General features: G+C 37.5%; 2 protein-coding genes across 7 annotated transcripts in view; both read left to right on the top strand.

Moving 5' to 3' along the window:
• LOC127812936 (protein KAKU4) overlaps window positions 1-6,748 on the top strand; it is a 45,380-nt gene extending 38,632 nt beyond the window's left edge. For 4 of the 6 annotated variants that reach the window (XM_052353536.1, XM_052353537.1, XM_052353539.1 and 1 more), the window contains 2 exons: window positions 5,780-5,879; window positions 5,962-6,748. In XM_052353536.1, coding sequence (XP_052209496.1) covers window positions 5,780-5,879; window positions 5,962-6,280 — 419 coding nt within the window. In that variant the 3' untranslated portion in view covers window positions 6,281-6,748. The remainder of the gene's footprint in view (window positions 1-5,779; window positions 5,880-5,961) is intronic. The other 2 variants (XM_052353534.1, XM_052353535.1) reach the window with 2 other exon arrangements.
• A 5,978-nt stretch (window positions 6,749-12,726) lies between these two features.
• On the top strand, window positions 12,727-14,474 carry LOC127813414 (uncharacterized). The gene is made up of 2 exons (XM_052354374.1): window positions 12,727-13,951; window positions 14,124-14,474. The coding sequence occupies exon 1, from the start codon at window positions 12,904-12,906 to the stop codon at window positions 13,924-13,926; it is 1,023 nt and encodes a 340-aa protein (XP_052210334.1). The 5' UTR covers window positions 12,727-12,903; the 3' UTR covers window positions 13,927-13,951; window positions 14,124-14,474.
• Window positions 14,475-21,067: the final 6,593 nt, after the last annotated feature.

Genomic DNA, 21,067 nt, shown 5'->3' with positions numbered 1-21,067 from the left:
ATACTGTCAAGGTGGGTCTTAATGGGCAGTTTAATTGCCTTAAGGCCCATTTGGTTACCAAGGGGTATACTCATGTTTATGGTCTTGACTATGGTGACACCTTTTCCCCTGTTGCTAAGATGTCATATATGCGTTTGTTTCTCTTTATAGCAGCTATGCGCCACGAGATGACCAAACATATTGAGATAGATTGTTACTTTATCCAAGAGAAGATTTTATCTGGCTGTATTACTACAAATTTTGTCAATTCCAATGACCAGTTAGCAGATGTCTTCACTAAGTTTCTCAGGGGTCTTCGAATTTAGTATATTTGTAGTAAGTTTGGTGCATATGATATATATGCTCCAGCTTGAGGGGGAGTGTTGAGTTGTATGGTTATGTTTATATAGTACACCTAGGATTAATCTTATGTTAGAGCCCGTGGCCCATGGCCTGTTTAGTATTTTGTATATATATATGTAGGTGTATAATCTATGAGTTTTAATTAATTGAATATACATACCCACAGTTTGGGTTCTCTTTCTCTTTAAGTTTCACAAATATGTTTAGCAATGTTATGTGTGCCAACAGAATAAATACGAGGCTCTGTCACCTGTTGGGTTGCTGCAATTGCTTCTAGTTCCTAGCCGAGTTTGGGAAGATGTGTCCATGGATTTTGTCGAAGGGTTACCTAAGTCAACGGGGATGGATACTATCTTGGTGGTAGTGGATCGACTAAGTAAGTACGAACATTTTATTGCCTTGAAACACCCTTTTATAGCAGCTAGCATTGCGGGGATTTTTGTGAAGGAGATTGTGTGGTTACATGGGGTTCCAAGTTCTATTGTTTCCAATAGAGAGAATTTTTGTTAGTCATTTTTGAGAAAAAATATTCAGGCTGCAAGGCACTCAATTGAGTAGAAGCACATTCTACCACCCTCAGTCCAATGGTGAAACGGAGGTCTTAAATCGCACCTTGGAGATGTACCTTTGATGCTTCTCCTCCTCCAAGCCTAAGGCATGGTACAACTGGTTGCCATGGGCGGAATATTGGTATAACACTTCCTTCCATGTATCTTCTAGATTGACTCCGTTCCAAATAGTCTATGAGCGTGAACCTCCCCCATTGTTGAGGTTCGAGAAGGGCACCACGATTGTTTCGATAATTAAACAACAGTTGTTGGAGCGGAATTTTGTTTTGGAAGAGTTGCAGTCCCAACTGTTGTGGGTGCAAACAAGGATGAAGGAAACAACAGATAAAAGGAGGAGGGATGTGCAATTCGAGGTAGGTGATCTAGTTTATGTTAAAATTCACCCCTACAGGCAAAAGACACTGGCTACTCGGATGAACGAGAGTTGTCACCTAAGTTCTATGGGCCCTTTGTAGTGCAGAAAAGGATCGGAAAGGTGGCCTACAAGTTGTCTCTACCACCTTCTTGTGCGATCCACTCCGTATTCCATGTCTCCCAGCTTTGCAAAGCGAAAGGAGCAGTGCGGGAAACGATCAAATTTCCTGACCAGTTAACAGCAGAGTGGGAAATGAAGGTGCAACCAGAATTTCTGTTGGGTGTAAGGTTGGGCCGGGGAAAAAATCTACGGAACCTTGAGATTCTGATACAATGGAAGGGGTTGCCACCCCTAGAAGCCACCTGGGAACCCTATCATCAGATTTTGCATTAGTTTCCTAAATTTTACCTTGAGGACAAGCTAAAACTTGTGGGCATGAGTATTGTTAGGACTCTCATTAGTCACACCTATTAAAGGCGTAAAGGAGAGGAATAATAGGGGTAATCAAGGAAATTAATTCAGGGGCAAAAGAGTCAGAAGTTGGTTAGAGGGAAATATTCATTCACGTGGCTGAAACAGAATGAGGAATAGGTATAAAAGGGAAGGGAGGAGGAGAGATAAGGTATCTGGGGAATTTTTGAAGAAGTCGTTGGAGAGTGAGGCCTTCTTGAATAGGCCTATTTTGTTTTCTTTCATTGTATTCGCTTATAGCTATTGCTGTACGCTACTGTAATTGAGGAATTCCTACTATTTTAGAGCTTAAATTCAATCAATTGTGTAAGGGTTCTATCAGACAACTTAATAATTTTGAGAAAATAGAAACTATATGTTCTATAGACATATTTGTTTTTTTTTAAAAAAGTAAAGCAAGTCATCAAAGAGATGGAGATTGGTAAATTTGTTGGACCAGATAATATCTAGATAGAAGCATGAAAATACCCAGGAGTATAAGGCATTTTGTGGTTGATAAAATCATTCAGTGTGATCCTTAAGTCAATGAGGATGTCTGACAAATGGAGTACTCTAGTGCCTATCTATAAAAAAGAGGCAAAGTTGTGAAATTTACTGAGGGGTCAAGTTAATGAGTCATACTGAAATTTCAGTCGGTTATTTGAATAAAAGTTAATAACAGAATTTGAGGTGTCTAAAAATTAATTTGGTTTCAGGCTTGATAGGTCAACAATGGGAGCTATATACATGTTGAAGTGTTTGATGGAAAGGTCTAAAGATAAACACAAGAATTTACATATAATTTTTATTGATTTAAAAGAAAAAAGTTCTGACAATGTCCTTGAAGAAGGTTTTTGAAGGGATTTGGAGAAGAAAGGAGTTCAAATTACTTATATACAAGTTGTTAAAGACATGTAATAATTTGGGAGAAACATATGTTAGAACTTGTAGAGAAGATATTGTGACTTTTCCAATCACATTTGGATTATATCAAGGATTTACACCAAGCCCTTATCCCTTCACTTTAGTGTGGATAAACTTATTGAACACATTGAAGAGGTACCTTTGTGTATGCTATTTGCAGATGACACTTAATTGTTGTGGTAGATGGGATGAAGGCATAAATACCAAGTTCAGACAAGGAGTGATGCCTTACAATTCAAAGGCTTCTAGCTACGCAAATTGAATATCAAATATGTGGAATGCAAGTTTAGTAAAAATAAAAGGGTGAATGATGTTATGATGGGACTTGATTATCAAATCATTTTTATGAAATATGAAGTCAAATATCTTGGATGAATTGTTCAAAAAGATGGGAATATTATTGGGAATGTTAGTCCAAAAATTGAATTAATGATTAAAATGAAAAAATGCATCTGAAGTTTATGCAATTGCAAAATTTACTAAATCTAAAAGGAATATTTTATCAGATGACTAGGAACAACTTTGTTGTATGATAAAAAATGTGAAGCAATAAAGAGCCAATATGTGAGCATAATGGAGATAAGGATGATATGACATATATGTGGACATACACAAAACGATACATTAGAAATGTAGTTATAGGACATATGATGAAGAGATAGGATTATTAAATATAAATGTTTGATATTAGGATTTTGGTTTGGTTTGAATTGTAGAATTTAGATTTAAGATTTTTTAGGACCATTATTTGTTTTGTTAGGATAATTATAGCTAGCGTAATTATGATTGGATTTTTAGTTGTTTAACTTATTTTATTTAGATTTTATCTTTAAAATCTTTTGTTTATTTTGTCAAGATAATTGTGGTTAGAGTAATTATCTTTTAGTTTAAGATTTCCGTCTATAAATAGGCTTATGATATTTAGCAGACCCTTTCAACATACAGCAACAACCATTGTAATCAACCATTACTAACAACGATCATCCAAAAATCAGTTCACTACAAATGTGAAGCTGCCCCATCCACAATTCTTGGTCATCAGCAACACTCAGCAATTGGCATATCTTTATCTATCCATCTTGAAGAAACTCACAGCCTTGGAGAACCCTAGGAAGCCACCATCACTACAGCAATGGCAAAGAGTCACAATTTCACTTTGAGGGTATTGGTGATGATGAAGGCACTCGACTACCACCTAATCGAGTGTACACAAAACGTGAGAGTTCTTTCCGACAAGGGGAGAATGTCGAGGAATTAGGATTATTAAATTTTCATCTTTGATATTAAGCTTTAGATTTCATTTGGATTTTAGGATTTTGGGTTTAAGATTTTTACAAACTTCTTGTTATTTTGCTTGGATAATTATAGTTATAGGGTAATTATATGGGATATTTAGTTATTTATCTTATTTTATGTAGATTTTATCTTTTGTTTATTTTGTTGAGATAATTGTGGTTAGATTAATTATCTTTTAGTTAGGATTTGAGCCTGTAAATATGCTTATGATGTAATCAGAGATGAAACTTTTGGTTAGTATTGATACCACCATCCTAGTGGAGGACTATATTATGTAATATGAACTACAAGCCGATAATATATATAAATTATGAACATTGACTATAGTTTTTTTGTTGAATGGTGGCACCAGACCCATTGTTCTATGGTTTTGAGTCATTTATGCTGAAACCTAAATTAAAGAGTAGTTATGCTATCTGTGCCTTGATGGAAAAACCAAAATGCCATGATATGTGATGCAGGAGCATATTATTTAGTTTTCTAGTGTTCAAATTTTCTTCTTTGTTTAGCTTGTGGTTGGTATTTATATTATTAGCTTTAATAAAAAGTGTTAGAATTTATATTATTAGCTTTATTAGTAAGTCATATGACTGTTCAATATAAATGAAGGGCTTACTAGAAGGTTTCCTTTGTTATCTATGACTGGGATTTATAACTGTTGCAAACTCAATGTTAATAGCCTTTTAAGACATTTTGTAGGCAGGCTAATTATTCTGAGTCAAGGTTTGAAGTTTTGTTAAACCCCAAATATTCCTATTATTCTTCCAACTGTATCTTACGTTGTTTTCATCCTACTTCTGCACTTGTTTTGCTATCTCATCATCTCACACTACATCAAAGTGGTACCCAAGCGAAAGATCCTATAGATATGCTAGGGTTTAAGTTTGAGAGTTTTGGTTAGGTTCAGTGGAGGCATGAAAGTGGCAATTAGACCTAGCAAATAGAATTGGTTGAGGTGCAGCACGTGATCAAAGAATTGTCACAAGCTATGCAAGCTTTGCAGCCATAGGAACATGTCGGAAACCATATGGAGAATCCAGAAGGTGGTCACAACCCTTTTGACTAGGGATGGCAATGGAGAAGGGCCAGGGTGGGTTTTGTGCACGTGTCCCCAACCCCAACTTGCCAAACCCCCTGCGCCCTGATGGGGCACAAATCTTGAACTTCATCCCCACCCAAAGAGAGAACAAGCATCCTTGAACCCACCCCCTTTCTTCTTGCTGGTTTTGGGGCATGCCCAGAGTAAGCGGTTGGATTAGGATCTGGATTATGCCGACTTTATGGGCTGGTTAGGTTTTCCATACTTGGCATACTAAGGTAGCATGAATAAACTTGCTAGCTACACTATCTTTCCTCCTTTCCTTCTGCATAAATTTGCTAGTATGTTTTTGTTCTCTTTTTGACTTCTATAAATACAGTGCAGATTTATGGGTATGTGTTGGTTTGAATACTGTTAATAGCTAAAGTAGTTTTAAAATTATGAGTGCTATCTGATTCTGCTTTCTCAATGGATAGTTTCTGTAGGTCATGGTTTTGGCTTCTCTGTTGTCTCTTGTACTATGCTTTTGGACCCTCATACTAAATGCTTAATTAAGGCAAATAACAATTCTCACGTGATCTTTCTTCACGCTTGATTCAATTTCTGAATAAGAAATAATAAACTTGTCGCCATAGCCCTGGCCCCCTCAACCTTCCACATCAACATCCATAGATATTTTCTTAGCCTCTTCTTTCAATTGTTAATGTGAAAACAAACAAAAAGGGGATATGTAGAGACGAAGGTCTGCATTTGCATTCTTTTGGTAATTGCTGCTTTATACCTTCTCGTTTTTTGATGCATCAGCAGATTCAAGATCAAGTGACAGAACTTGTTTGACTGCTGAAGAAGAGACTGAATTGAGAGTCAAACCAAATGCTAATGGTTTCCCCTCTCAAGGATCTAGGTAAAGTCTGGTTGATTCTCATCTTTTTGTTGATACAGTTTAGTGTACACGATCTACATGATTCTGCTTGTCTTTTGTTCAGTTTGTTGCCAGAAGATGGAAAAGAAAACCCTAGTCCCTCAGATGACAAGCACATCGGTCCAAGCCACGGGAACAAGGAGTTGGCTGATAGAGGATTGCTTGTGGAAGAGACTGACGAGCTTCTACATGAAGCTCCCAATGAGGTTCCACTTGTAAACGAAAACAATAGCTCTGCAGATGGCGGACAGAACGGCGCTAGCATGCATGTCGAGGAGGAGTTATCCCAGGAACAGAGCCCAGTAAATCAGAAACACGGTTTCAGGGGCAGAAGGGGAAAGAAACTGACCAGATACAACAGAAAACCCAGGACAAAGGGGTAGGGGAGGATGATGAGAGGTGAAAGGTGTTTTTGATACTGTACATTAGAGGTAGGAAATTAAGGTTCTTCTGCGTGGGGAGTCTCTGTCTCTCTCTGTGTGTATGCTTGTAGGGATCACGATTATCTACTGCCATTTTTATGCTTCACCTTTAGGTTGTTATCTAAGTCTAACCTGCGGCTACGATCAGGTGTATGCTGTAAGCATAGATAATGCGCTTTCCGTTTGTTGGCAACTCCCGCGTCCGGTGGTCCGGTCTGGTCTGGTCTGCTCTGCTCGCGCTTTTTTCTGTTGCATGGTCTCTATTCTAACTCTGCCGGAAGAAGCCCGGGAGTCAAGTCTTATGCCACGATGACTAAATTCTAGTTGTAGCTGTGAGCGCTAGTGAATGTAACAATTAGGGTTTGTGTTCTGGACAAAACAAGATTATTTGTGTTCCTATTTTTAATTTAATCGAGTCATTTCTTAGAATTTGGGGTGAAAGTAAATCAAAGTGTTTTGGTCAAATATTTTACCTATTCATGTTGTTTGGATATCGAACACTAATTGAGAAATATATTTTATGTTAAAATATAAAAAGTAACTTATCTAAAAAAATTTAATGTCATTTTTAGTCGAAGATAAATTAAATGTTTGTGTGTTTAACATGTGTTTATGCCCATCATGAGAAGATGGCCCAACTTCAATTGTGACATCGTCTTCATTCCCTCGTGGCCGCAGTCCATCTTTCCCCTTGGGTTCTTTTGGGGGATTTTAATATTTATAGTCATGTTTTCGGGATGTGTGGGCAACTTTGTCATCTCTATTGACATAGCTCATTTTGTGGATTTTTTGTCTCGCTCATCTTTTTAGGATTTTTTTTTCAAGGTCCAATCTTTACTTGAATAATATATGGTCTGAGATGGGTAGTATCTATCATAAGCTTAATAGAATACTTATTTATAATGGTTGGATAGCGTGTTTTGGCGATGGTCGTGCCTTTTTTTTCTCGTCAAATATTTTTTATCTTAACTCTATGGTTGTTGATTTTCAAGAGAATCTTAACAGGTTAGGTGGTGGTTTTCATTTTAACAATCACCTCACTAAGCACCTCCTCTTTCTCCCAACTATCCAATCCTGTTGGGGTCAAGACTGCTTTAGCTGGCCCATGTTTCAACTTGTTCAGAAGCTCAAGAGAGTCAAACATGGTTTGAAATCTCTAAATAGTCTCCATGGTCATGTCACTTCTAAGATTATTCACCTTCATGATCAATTCCAAGAGTTTCAATGCCTATTTCTATGCTCTCTTACTAATGTCTCTTTGAGAAAGTAAGAGCTCTACGTATATTGCCTCTATTATGATGCTCTTATCCAAGAGCGCAGGTTTTTTCGTCTTCGTGCTCGTATGAAATGGGTATGAAATGGGTAGGTGAGGGAGACCATTGCTCTCAATTTTTCTTCCAACAAATGTTATATGTAACTCTCGTCATATTCACAGTCTTTCTCGAGTTGATGGTTCTTCAACTTCATCTGAGGATGAAGTTTCTTAGGTCATTCTTTCCCACTTTCAAAATCTCTTAGGCCCTTTTTCCCCAGTATCCTCTTTCTCCCATGAGGAAGTTGCCATGTACGTGGAGCATTCTCTTTCACAAGACTATTGGCTTGATCTTATCGAGAGTGTCTTCTCTAAGGAAGTTCGCCTTGTCTTGTTTTCCATGGATGATGATAAAGCCCTTGGCCTTGATGGTTTCACTGTTAAATTATTTTGTCAAGCATGGGATGCCGTTGGTCTTAATTTCACTATGGGTGTTTATAATTTTTTCTAGTTAGAACAATTGTTTAAAGAGGTGAATGCTACCATTATTAGTCTTATTCCTAAAGTCCTCCACCCCATTTCTCTTAGTCAGTTTCAGCCCATTTTGTATTGTAATGTGATCTATAAGGTCATTTCTAAGATCATTGCTAATTGTCTCAAGCCTCTTCTACCTCAGCTTGTGGATGAGGCTTAGACAGCTTTTTGTGCTTGGTCGCTTCATAGGGGATAATATTATGTTAGCCCAGGAACTCCTTCATTGTTACCACCTCTTGCGTGACCTTTCTCATTGTGCCTTAAAAGTTAATCTTAGCAAGGCCTATGACTCTGTGATTGAAACTTTTTGCTTCTGGTTCTTCATCTCATGAATTTTCCCCCACATTTTTATTCGTGGATTAAAGCATGTGTGACTTCCCCATGTACTCCGTTAAAATCAATGGTTATCTCCATGATTTCTTTTGTGGCAGACGAGGGGCCAAAGGGACCTTTTATCCCCTTATTTGTTTGTCCTAGTCATGCAAGTCTTCCATGGTATTGTGGCGTATCACACTCGTGCAAATGACTTTCAATTTCACTGGAAGTGTGATAGGTTAGGCTTAGCCATGCGCATGTTTGCTGACGACCTCTTACTCTTCTCTTATGGGGACCGGACGTCGGTCAAAATTCTGAAACATTGCCTTGATCAATTTGCAGAATTTTTAGGCTTACATGCTAACCCCTTTAAAATGAATTGCTTTGTTTGTTGTTTCTCCTCGAATTTGCGAGCGAAGCTGGTTATGGCATTCAGTTTCCATCAGGGTTCCCTGTCTATTCGATACTTAGGCGTCTTTTTGATCTCAACGAAGCTCTTTTACAGTGATTGTTGTCCCATCCTTGATAGGGTCCGTTCTTGGGTGAGTATTTGTCATGGTCGCATTTTATCCTTTGCTAGTAGATTTCAGTTAGTTCAATCAATGTTTTCTACTATCCATGTCTACTGTGCCTCCATCTTTATTCTCCCTAAAAAAGTCCTTAAAGAGCTTGAGCAAATTATCCATGCGTTTCTATGGAGTGGCTCGAAATTATCCCCTCATAGGGCCAAAATGGCTTGGTTAGACAACTGTTGCCCTAAAGATGAAGATGGTTTAGGTCTTTGTCCCTTGTTCTTATGGAACCAGGCCTTGATTGCTAAGCTCATTTGACATCTCATGCAAACTTCACTTGAACCCATATGGATTCAATGGATTCACTTATATCGCATTAGGGAGTCATGCTTTTGGTTCCTTTTGATCCGCTATTCTAGCCCTTGGTACTAGTGTAAGGTTCTTTAACTTAAGGGGTAAGGTTCGTCAATTCTTTGCGTGGTTTGTTGGGGATAGTAGTAGGATCTTTCTATGGCACGATCATTGGCATCCTTTGGGAGTGTTTGTTGATTACTTTTCTCACTCCCTTTCTCGTCAGTTCTCCCTCTTCTTCACTGTCAAAGTGTTTTGACATTGTTGTACAAGGCGCCTGGGGTTGGCTTGAGTCAGGCCCCTCTCAAGCTTTTCAAGTATTTCTCTCTCTGATGTCAGGGCCTCCGTACGTCTCTTCCTCTGATCACCCTCAGTGTCTCCTAGCCGTTGATGGTGCCTTCTTAGTGCAATCTGCGATGAGGACCTTGCAGGGTTGGCATAATAAGTCCCTTGGTTTCATCTTGTTTAGCATGGGTGAAGCGTTCCCTCCTATGTTTTTATCCTTTGGTTTGCTATTAAGGAGCATCTATCCACTTTCAACCATTTCAATCTTTATTTGCCTTTTCCCAACAAGTGTTACCTTTGCAGGGCCGCTCTTGAGAGCCGCAACCATGTGTTCTTTACTTGTTCTTTTTCTTGGCAGGTTTTTTCTCAGCTTAAACATCAAGTGAGGTTTATTTAGCCTTAGCGTTGCTGGTCCTATGGGATTTTCGTGGCCGCTCATAGATGGTGTGGCAAATCTCATGGACTGCAACGCTGAGGCTTACTCTTCAAGCAACTATCTATTTCATTTGGTAGGAGCGCAACAGTTGTTGTTTTCGTGATAATGAGTGCTCCCATTTTTAGTTTGCTTCCCAGATTAAAACCTCAATTTGGTCTCAGTTAGCTTTGATGCGCTTCCCTCATACTCTACAAGGTGTGGCTTTTGTCTAATTTTGGCACCTTTCGCCTTTTTGCTTGATTTAGCCCTTACTTCCTATTCTACCTTGCTGTTTGAGTTTGTTTTCTTAGCAAGTCCTCTGATTGGGTTATCTCTCGTGTCATAGATTTCCTCTTGCTACCCTATGCACATGTGGGTTAATTTTGGGATTCTATAATGGTTTCAATCTAGCATGTTTCCTCCTGTTGTGGTGACTTCCATCCTAATACCGTGAAATTTGGCAGTGTGCTCCTGCACCAAATTTCATCACGGAATAGGGTTGTCATCGTTGGTAGAAGGGTTGAGTTTAATTCCTTTTACCCATGGGTCTTTCAATTGCCCCCTGCCTCATCCCCCTCCCTATTCCCCTTGTTGCCTCGTCTCTCTTTTTTCTCTTTATTGTATTGTTCTTCAGGTCTTCTAACAGCTTTTTCTATCCAACTTTCCCTATCATTGCCATGTCGATCGGCCTACTACTATGGTTTTGGACAATATGCTTGTCTCATTCTTCATCCTGGGGTAGGGTAGTCTTTGTCGTTTGGAGGCCTCTGCATATAAAGAATTCTTATAGGACTATTATGTTTGTTTCTATTTTTTTTTTGCCTTGTCTAATTGGGGCATTTTGTTGTAGCATTGTAGCTCTCCATTGTTTCTTGATTAGCTTTGTTTTTCAATTCGTGTAGTCTTCGTGTTTGCAAGGTGTATCCCTATTTTTTCTTATAAACGTTTTACAGTTTTTTTTATCAAATAAATTTTATTTTAAAAAAAATAAATATTTACTATATTTAACTAGAAATAAGAAGAGCCAAGATAGTGTTAGGTGTCGGATGTTCCAGACTTGCAGGCCTTGCTACTTGGCCTCTTCATATAAATCATTTCCTTGCATAAAATATCTTCTAACCAAAATCATTTTTTCATCATAGTATATAAAATGTATTTGATCCAAAAGAGGTTTTGTAAAGTAGATTTTATTTTATTTATAAATTTATAAGACAGAAATTAGGATAATAAAAAATCAAATGAAAAATAATTTTGTATAAAATTTACTATTTTTTTTAGCGTAAAATATTTTATCTTTATTTAAACGGATCATGCTCAGTGAAAAGAAAAGAGAAATAGACAGACAAGGCTTTAATGTACAAAATTAGTTAAGTTAAAAGTTAAATAATTAACTTGTCTTTTGAAGAAATTAATAAATAATAATTAGAGAATTATTATTATAATTATATTAATTATTATAATAATAAAAAGGCACCTGATTCTATGGTCTGATGATGACGTCAAGCGTTAGTCGTGTTGGGGTCTCTGGTGCTCACTTCCCACGCGCTCACCTCTCTCTCCCTTTTGTCCTCTTTCGCTTGCTACAGTAACAGTGCTACTTCCATCACCTTCACCTTCACCTTCACTTTCAATTTAACCATAAATTGCTCCCAAACAAAAACAAAAACAAAAACAAAAATTTAATTACCTTTTTTTTTAACTTATAACTTTGCTATTTGTAAGATTAATAACAATATATTATCATTAATTAAAATCTATACATACTTAAAACACTTTAGGTAATTTTTATTAATCAAGATATAAGTTAAAAAAAATAAAATATAAAAAATATTTTAGATAAAAATAATTTATATTATATTTATTAAATTTATCTAAAAAGAAATTATAAAATTTTTTATTTTAAATTTTTTAAATAAATTTATTTTTTTCTTTAAATAAGTTATTTTAAATTTTTTAGATAAATTATTTTAATATAAATTTATTTTATTCATTTTAATACAAGTTAGATAGACCATTTAACATTTTTAAGTATAAGTATAGGAATTTCTTACCCCTAGGACATAGCCCAACCGTCAGGGGGTGATCCAGAGATAATATTCCGTCCTCACATTAATGGGTGTGCCTGGGATCAAGATTTGGCTGTTGGGTTCTTGATTTATCTCTCTTATTAATATCATAGGGTCGAACAATTGGGACGCTCCTGGTTAGTTAATACGTAAATAAAAAAAGAAAAGACTAAAAATTTCTCTCTGTCTCTCTCATAATGCATTTAATGCATCTCCCACAAAATTTTGGATAATCCAAGTATGTTTTTGCTGAGAGAGACAGACACTCAAGACAGTGTCTTTAATTAATTAATTAATTACCCCCAATTTCTCCGAATCTATCGTGTTCGGTCTCCCACGGATCTAGACAATGACCTAAATTAAAATTAATTCCACAGTTAAAACTGTTTCTTTTCTAATCAATCTATATATATACTGTGTATTATATAGCAGCAGCATATAAGGCAGTGAACTGGGAAAAACAATTTAACTTGTCTTGCTTACGACGACGTCGTCTCACTTAAATATATATATATATATATATAATATTACGACGACGCTGTAAGAGAAGAGAAGCCAAGCCCATGGTATATGGTATATATATGTGTACGTGTCTCAGTGACGGTGCAGCCAACCACAGAATCGCCAAAACCACGGCTTCTCCTGTCCCAATCCCAATCCCAATCCCAATCCCCATCCCCTTCTTCTTATACATAAGCTTCCGATCATTCCCTTGTCTCTCTCTCTCTCTCTATCTCTTCTCTCTCTCATATTTCAGATACCCCAGAAAAGCTTCGAATTTTGAGTTTCGCAGTTTACTGGACTGTTCGATCGGTCGAAGCGGAGGAAAACTAATTAAAGCAGAGCTGAAGAAGATGTGTTTCGTTCAGGAGAATAGGCAGTCTTCGAAAATCCCTCCTCCGGCGGAGGTGCAGTGGGAGGGACTCGACAAGTCCAAGTTCTTCTTCCTCGGCGCCGCCCTCTTCTCTGGCGTCTCCTTCACTCTCTACCCCATCATTGTGCTCAAGACCCGCCTCCAGGTCTCCCCCAACGGAGCTTCCTGTTTTCAAACTGCTTTCGCTATTCTCCGCCACGAAGGGCCCCGAGGTTTCTACCGCGGGTTTGGAACCTCGTTGGTCGGAACAATCCCCGCTCGGGCTCTCTACATGGGAGCCCTCGAGGTCACCAAGAGCGCCGCCGTCTCGGCGGCGGTAAACCTGGGTTTCTCCGCCTCCGCCACGGCCACCATTTCCAACGCCGTCGCGGGGCTGAGCTCCGCCACCGCAGCGCAGCTGGTCTGGACACCCGTCGACGTCGTCAGCCAGCGCCTCATGGTTCAAGGCGCCGCCATCCCCACCGCCGCCATTTCCAGGTACAACGGCGGGGTCGACGCCGTCCGGAAAATCGTCTCCACCGAGGGCGTGCGAGGGCTCTACAAAGGGTTCGGGTTCTCGATTCTGACCTACGCTCCGTCGAACGCTGTTTGGTGGGCGTCGTACTCGGCGATGCAGAGGCTGATCTGGAGCGAGATTGGGGGAGTCCGGGACGGCGGAGGTAGGTCGATCGATGTGGCGGTCCAGGGCGTGAGTGCGGTGGCGGCGAGCGGGTTGGCGGCGCTGGCGACGATGCCGCTGGACACCATCAAGACGAGAATGCAGGTTCTGGAAGGCGTCGGAAATGGAGTCAGCCAAACAGTGAAGAGTCTCTGGACGGAAGGCGGAATTAGAGCATGCTACCGAGGCCTTGGGCCGAGGTGGGCTTCGCAGTCTCTCTCGGCAGTCACCATGGCCACCACCTACGAGTTCCTCAAACGCCTCTCTGCAAAGAATCACGATTCAAGACAGATGATCCCAGCATCCGCATCAGCATCGACTATCGGTTCGGTGAAACATATGTGATGATAACAATCTTTTTCATCACCGTGTATGTTCAGTTTACTTGGAGTACTGTCTAATTTGTTTATTTATTAATTAAATATAATGGCTGCCAAGTATATATATATATATATATATATATGCTCATTAATTAATTAATTATTAATTTGTATAGTTAATGGGATATTTTTTTGTCTCTTATGTTTGATGGTGATGGATAGAGCTAGCTGTGCAGTATCATTTTGATAGCAAATTCCAAGCGAAATTCTAGTCTAAAGTGAGGCATGAAACTCGGTTCTTCTTCTCACTCGGGAAAGTAGATAGAATTGCGCAATGCGGGAGGAAGCCAGGACAGCGACGCAGCGTCCAGCCCAGCGGCGGTGGATCGCGTGAAACCGATAGCTGCAACTGATTGTGTTTGTATGTAGTAGTAGTAAGTGTTGTTGATAAAACAATGGGCTGGAACTTTTGGACACTGTTTGTCTGTCTGTTTGCAATGTTCATTGATGTCAGCTTCTTTGTATGCTTTTTCTGTTTTTCAGTGCCCAAACAAACACCTAAAAACTGAGGGCTGTCCCTTTTTGGAACCCAAAAATGGAAAAGGAAAAAAACTAAGGGCTAACCATACGCCATCTCATTTTATTTAAGTCTTGAATAAAAAAATTAATCGGTAAACTTATTATTTTTACAGTTTTCTTTTGGTAAAAATATATTTTTGTTGAAAATTTATGTTTGTTCTAATAAAATTTAAATTACTTATGATGGAATTGAATACCCCATGATCCGATGCATTAATTACAAGAATAATGTAATTTTATGTTACATATATTCTTTCACTAAATCTGTGGGGGAACGATTTAATTGTTAACTATATATCTTGGTCCATAGTAAAAAGAAGTAGAAAAATAATTGTTAAGTATTTATTTGAATTATATGTAAAAGAAATTGTTTTTTCTTTCAATTTGATACCTATATATATATATATATATAAATGTTGGTTCATGGAGATTATATATAATCATTTCTCGTTCATATATCATACATTTAAGTACGTACATATGCAGTGCAATTAATGTTGCACTATATATGTGCAGTGGAATATTGTGCGACATTTATGTATTATTTGCATATCAACTCCCCTAGCTTGTTCACATTCACTACATTGCATTGTTTCACATTTATTCTACCGATCAATTGATCAATTAATATATATAGTTCACTGTATGATTAGCTAGCTAGGTTAATCAATTCCAACATAGACAATATATATATATATACACACGCATCAATCATAAAATCTGTAACTTGATAACTATATATGGATAAAGATTGAAGTGGTCATATTTAATGAGAACTTCTTGTTATTACCCTTTTAAGTTATGGACGACGTAAATCCAACAGATATGTGTATAGAAATTTGTGTGAATGTATTGACTTTAAGAAAGTTTGAGCCTTGCTCACACAAAGGCACTATACATAGCCTCCTATTATTAGTTTTGATTTTTCTTTTTTATAGGTGTTTGGATTGACCTATTTAAGAATATTCATGCAAATGGTTGGTAGTTATGTATACAACCTATGAGTCAATATGAGCACACTGAATTAATGGAAGTAATGCTTAGAAAGACAATTCTAACTAACCAATCATGTTCGAGGAGTAGACGCAAATTGGGTGATTGCGTAAGATTTGACTTATACACCCATTAATCGGGGGGGACATTTTGTTCATAACCGATCGTACACGCTTTAGGGATAAGTTTGTCGTTATATAACTTATTTGTTGGAATGAACAAAAAAATGGAGATATACTTGGAAAGACAATTCTAAGTAACCAATCACAAGTAGAAGATGTAAATTGGGTGATCGATGGGAATTCACTTTTACACCTATAGGTGCACCACTTTTTGTCCATAACCTACTTACACACCCATAGCTTGGCCAATATATAACCTATTTGTGGGTATGAATACACTAAATGTCGATATATTTGGAAAAACAATTCTAACTAAACAAAAACACACAATTAATATCTTACTTGTACACTTATAGATGGAGGGCATTTTGTCTATAACAAATTGACTTGTACACAAAGGAGTTAGGTGATATATATTTATTGGAGGGGCCAAATAGAGTAGGATCTCATAGATAGACAGTGGCGGAGCCACGTTCTGGCCAGCTGGGGTCTTATTGGCTTTTTATTTTTTTTGATTTTTTATATATATTAATATGAATAATTATAATTTTTATAATTTGGTTAGGGTTAAAATTATATTTTGGACCGAACTAAAATTTTTTCTTGACTCCACCACTGTAGATAGACGTTGTCTTTGGATGACTTGAAACTTGCAAGCACACACACACATATATATATATATATATCAATTTATAAAAGAAAGGGGCATTTTGTCCATAATGAACTTATAACAATTATACAACCTATTTGTTGGCATGAACATGCTAGATGGAGAGATATATTTGGAAAGACAATTCTAACTAAACAATCATGTACAAGTAAAAGTTGACTTGTATTGTTGGGTTTGTATTTCCTGATAAGGCTCGAGACTATGACAATTTTTTGGGCAGGTATTTTTCTTCATAGGCTTCGGCTCAAGATTGGAGACTCATGTCCATAACCACTTTTAGGCAGCTCATTTTAGAAGTTGGACCACAAGCTCTAATCCCACTTTGGAGGAGAAATAGGTCTCAACCTATTTGCTCAAGTGGGAGAAGCCCATTATCCTTAGCCCTGAAGCCCTTATATAAAAGGGCATTTCGACCCTCTTTGTGTGTCTCTCCTTTTGCGGCTGAAACCCTACCTTCTCGTGTTTTCCTTTCTTGGCTGATTACTTCATCTCACCTTCCATATTTATCTGATTGTAATTGAGACTTCTTGCCTTTTGTGGGTAGATCTATCTTTCCATTCTCACGGCTACCTCTCTCTGTGTGCGAGAGGCAATCCTTCGATGCCAATCTCAACCTCTACATATTCGAGATTGAGGTCTCTTTTACGGGTAAGGTTTTTGTCTTAGCTTTGTGCTTTTGACCCATTGTCTTTGTGATCGATCTACCTTTGTGATGACCAACTTTGTGTGGATTTGATCGATTGGGGAGAAAGGGCTTCATTTTGTTTCGGCCGAGAGTCATTAGGGGTTTTTTGGGCTGTCGATTTATGGGGCTTCTTTGTAGCTTTGTGGTCTTTATTCGTTGGCGTTACCAAGGTGGTGAACGGACGTACCAGATTTGAGTCTTGAACGATTCAATAAGAAGTTTTACTTATTATTCTTTGTGTTCTTATTTTTTGTTTAATCTAGTTATCGAATCTAGTTAGCTCTAACCCTCTGTTTTGCAGTTATCTTCCGCTAACATGTATACCTATTGGCGAGGGCATTTTGTCAACCATAATTAACTTATACATCAATTTAGTTGAACCTATTTTCTTATGAGCACATGTTATAGTTGGAAATACAATTCTAATTATCCAATCATGTACAAATAAGAGTAATTATAAATTGGGTGGTCAAATAAAAACTAATTTATACAACTATAGGTGGGGGGCATTTTGTTCGTAATCAATCAATATATACATCCATAGGTTGGACATTTATAACTTACTTGTTGATATGAACACACTGAAAGAAGATATATTTGGAAAGACAAATCTAACTAAACAATCATGTATAAATAAGATCTAACATACGTATACCTATAGGTAACACTATAAGAAAATAGTAGTTTAGAGACAGATTTTATAGACGGATTTTTTCGTCTCAAATTAGAGACATATTTTGAGACGAAACTCTTTTGAGACAGATTTAGAGACGAAAAAAAATTCGTTTCAAAATAGAGACAGATTTAAAGACAAAAACAAACCAGTCTCAAATTAAAGATGGATTTAGAGACAGAAAAAATCCGTCTCTCTATTTTTGAGACGAATTTTTTCGCCTCTAAATTCGTCTTTAATTTGAGATGGGAAAAAATCCATCTCAAAATCTATTTCAGATTTGAGACAGATTTTTTACCGTCTCTAAATTTGTCTCTATTTTTAGACGGATTTATCCACATATCTACTATGCTACTCGTGTCATATTTAGCAGATATTCAACTAACATTTATCCACATATCTACTATATTCATCTCATGAATATTGGCATGTGACTCCTTATTCTTTAATATTAATATTTCATACTAATTAAAAGTAGTAGTTCATGTGTCAGTTTATAATCAATTTATCTTATTATTCTTTTGAGAAATCTAAGGACTGTCCATTTATTTAAGGATGATCAGTTAACGACATGTTCAATTTAGCCTCTAAAGATTTTGACAATGCTAGTCACAGTAAGATGGTGAACACCTTTACTACAAGAATTTAGATTTGTTCTGTTAAACTAATTTGTCACAATAGGTATGAAAATTCTGATAACATACTCATTGTAACGAAATGACATTACAATAAAATAACATTTTAGAGACGAATTTTTGAGATGAATTTTGAGACGGAATTTTTTGAGACAAATTTAAGTTATAAATGTTTGCTAATGGTCATATCACGACTCATTTCCAAGTGGGATATGTCCCAACCTTCAAATTTTAAGGAAGGGTTATAAGGAGTGGTTTAGTGGAAAAAGATTAAAAAAACTCTAATAAAAAAACTATTGTAATTATCCTTGTATATATATGGCTAAGGGGCTATTATATATATTAGCCATAGGGGTTGAGAGTTTTGATGTGCGCTAAGAATTGAAGCGAATCTATTGCAGATCATGGACATACGTGAGCAACAAGCATGGATGTATAACATAGTGGCACCTAATCGTCGAGGGATAACAAATGAGTTTTTATGTGGAGAGAGAGTTTTGTACATTATGTATGTGCTCGGTCACAGTTCATGCGTGACAATGAGACCTTAAGGTGTTTGCGTGTTAAGTGTCGATGTAGAAATTTTCTAAGTGTGGATGATGTGAAGTTGCATCGTTATCAGAAGGGATTCATGGCCCATTATTATTACTGGACATGCCTTGGGGAAGAGGAGCCTCCCATGGAATCCCAGGTCCGAATGAATGCTAGTGCATATAATGAAGAACAAGGGGTTTACAAGGATAATCCAAATGCATATGATGTAACGGTGATGGATGGTGTAGGTTCTTCTATTAGAGCCCATACATTGGAGAACGAAAAAGAAGAGCCCAATGTAAATGCGCAAGAATTCTATGAAATGTTGGATAATGCAAAAACATTTATATATGATGGTTACACTATTGACACCGAACTTTCTACAACGGTGAGGATGCTTAGCATTAAGGCTGATTTCAACTTACATAAGCAATGCTATAATGCTTGGGTGCAACTAATAAATGAGTTGATGCCCGAAGGCAACCGGATGCCCAATGACTTTTACAAGACAAAGAAGATGGTTTCTAAGTTGGGCCTTGGGTTCCAAAAAATCGATTGTTGTATTAATATGTGTATGCTTTATTTTAAGGATGATACTAATGCAACCGAGTACAAGTTTTGTCATGCCCCACGATGTACAAGCCATAAGGTAGGTCCTGGGAGGCAAAAGGATGTTCCAATTAAATGGATGTGGTATTTATCTATAACACCTAGGCTTCAGAGGCTTTATGTAACATCCTGCATCGAGCGATAGGAAGGACCGGAACAATTTACCCTGATGGACCTACGCGAACTTCCCAGAGGGTTATTTATCCTTGAGCTTTCCCAGCTTAAGCATGCTTAATCCCGAAGTTCCTTGCCTACATTCAGCCCAAAAAGTATCCAGTTGGTGTTGTTTCCTTCCTTACTTATCCTCTATATATACTATCATTATCTGGGCTTTTGGGGTATTACACTTTACGCATTGAAGATAATAGCTGAGGAGGTGATGGAAGACAATAGCTGAGGTGTGTTGTCCCACTCATTTGATGGAGAAGCATGGAAGCACTTCGTTAATGTGCATCCTGATTTTGCTTGTGAACCATGCAATGTCAGGCTTGTGTTGTGTGCTAATGGCTTCACACAGTATAGTTAATCTAGGAAAACCTATTCATGTTGGCTTGTGATTCTCACTCCTTATAATCTTCCTCCATGAATGAGCATGCGACAAGAGTATTAATTTGTTTCATATAATAATCATCCATGGTCCTCACAATTCGAAATTCAAAATAGATGTGTTCCTACAACCTCTCATAGACGAGTTGAAAATGTTATGGGATATTGGCGTGCCAACATACGATATTTCGCTAAAACAAAACTTTTATATGAGGGTTGTACTAATGTGGACTATTAATGACTTCCCAGCCTAGGGTATGCTATCAGGTTGGATGACTCCGGGCAAGTTAACATGCCCGTATTGCATGGAGAATTCAAAAGCATTCAAGCTGAAGCATGGTCGGGAGACATCTTTTTTTGATTAGCATCGAATGTTTTTGCCCATGAATCACCCATTTCGAAGGAATCGATATACTTTTGTTAAGAATAAGATTAAGAAGAGTGGGCCCCCACCACGGTTGAACGGTGATGGCATATGGGGTCAAGTTTGGGTGTTGCCAAAAATAACTAAAACAAGTGCAATTCGCACACAAGGCTACGGGACATACCACAATTGGATAAGGAAAAGTAGTTTTTGGGAGTTGCCATATTGGAAAACAAATCTCATTCACCACAATTTGAATGTAAGGCATATTAAGAATAACGTATTTGATAATGTTTTTAACACCGTGATGGATGTCAAGGATAAGACAAAGAACAACATTAAGACTATGATGGACATAAAAGAGTATTGCTGACATAAGGAACTTGAGTTAGTGGCATAAGGTAATGGCAAGTATTTAAAGCTAAAGGCTCGGTATGCTCTCAACGTAGAACAAAGGAAAGCAGTGTATGAATAGGTATGTTAATTAAAACTTCCTAATGGATATGCATCTGATTTTTCTCATTGTGTAGACATGCAAGAAGCAAAGTTGCATGGCATGAAAAGCCATGATTGTCATGTTTTTATGGAATGCCTCATCCCAATTGCACTAAGAGCACTCTCAAACCCTATATGTAAGCCTTTAGCAGAGTTGAGCCAATTTTTTAGGGAATTGTTGTAATATCCCAGATTTTCTAAAAGGCTCAAGAGTAATTTTAACTTGTGCTATAAGTGAAATTATCAAAAGATTAGTGGTTT

This window comes from Diospyros lotus, chromosome 11, assembly GCF_014633365.1.
Source record: "Diospyros lotus cultivar Yz01 chromosome 11, ASM1463336v1, whole genome shotgun sequence".
Classification (NCBI taxonomy): domain Eukaryota; kingdom Viridiplantae; phylum Streptophyta; class Magnoliopsida; order Ericales; family Ebenaceae; genus Diospyros; species Diospyros lotus.
Note: the sequence above shows the minus strand (reverse complement) of the source record. Positions and strands in the feature narration are given on the sequence as shown.

Bases quoted from the DNA above. Each gene is read 5' to 3' on its own strand.
- LOC127813414 (XM_052354374.1), top strand. From the start codon at position 12,904: ATGTGTTTCGTTCAGGAGAATAGGCAGTCTTCGAAAATCCCTCCTCCG.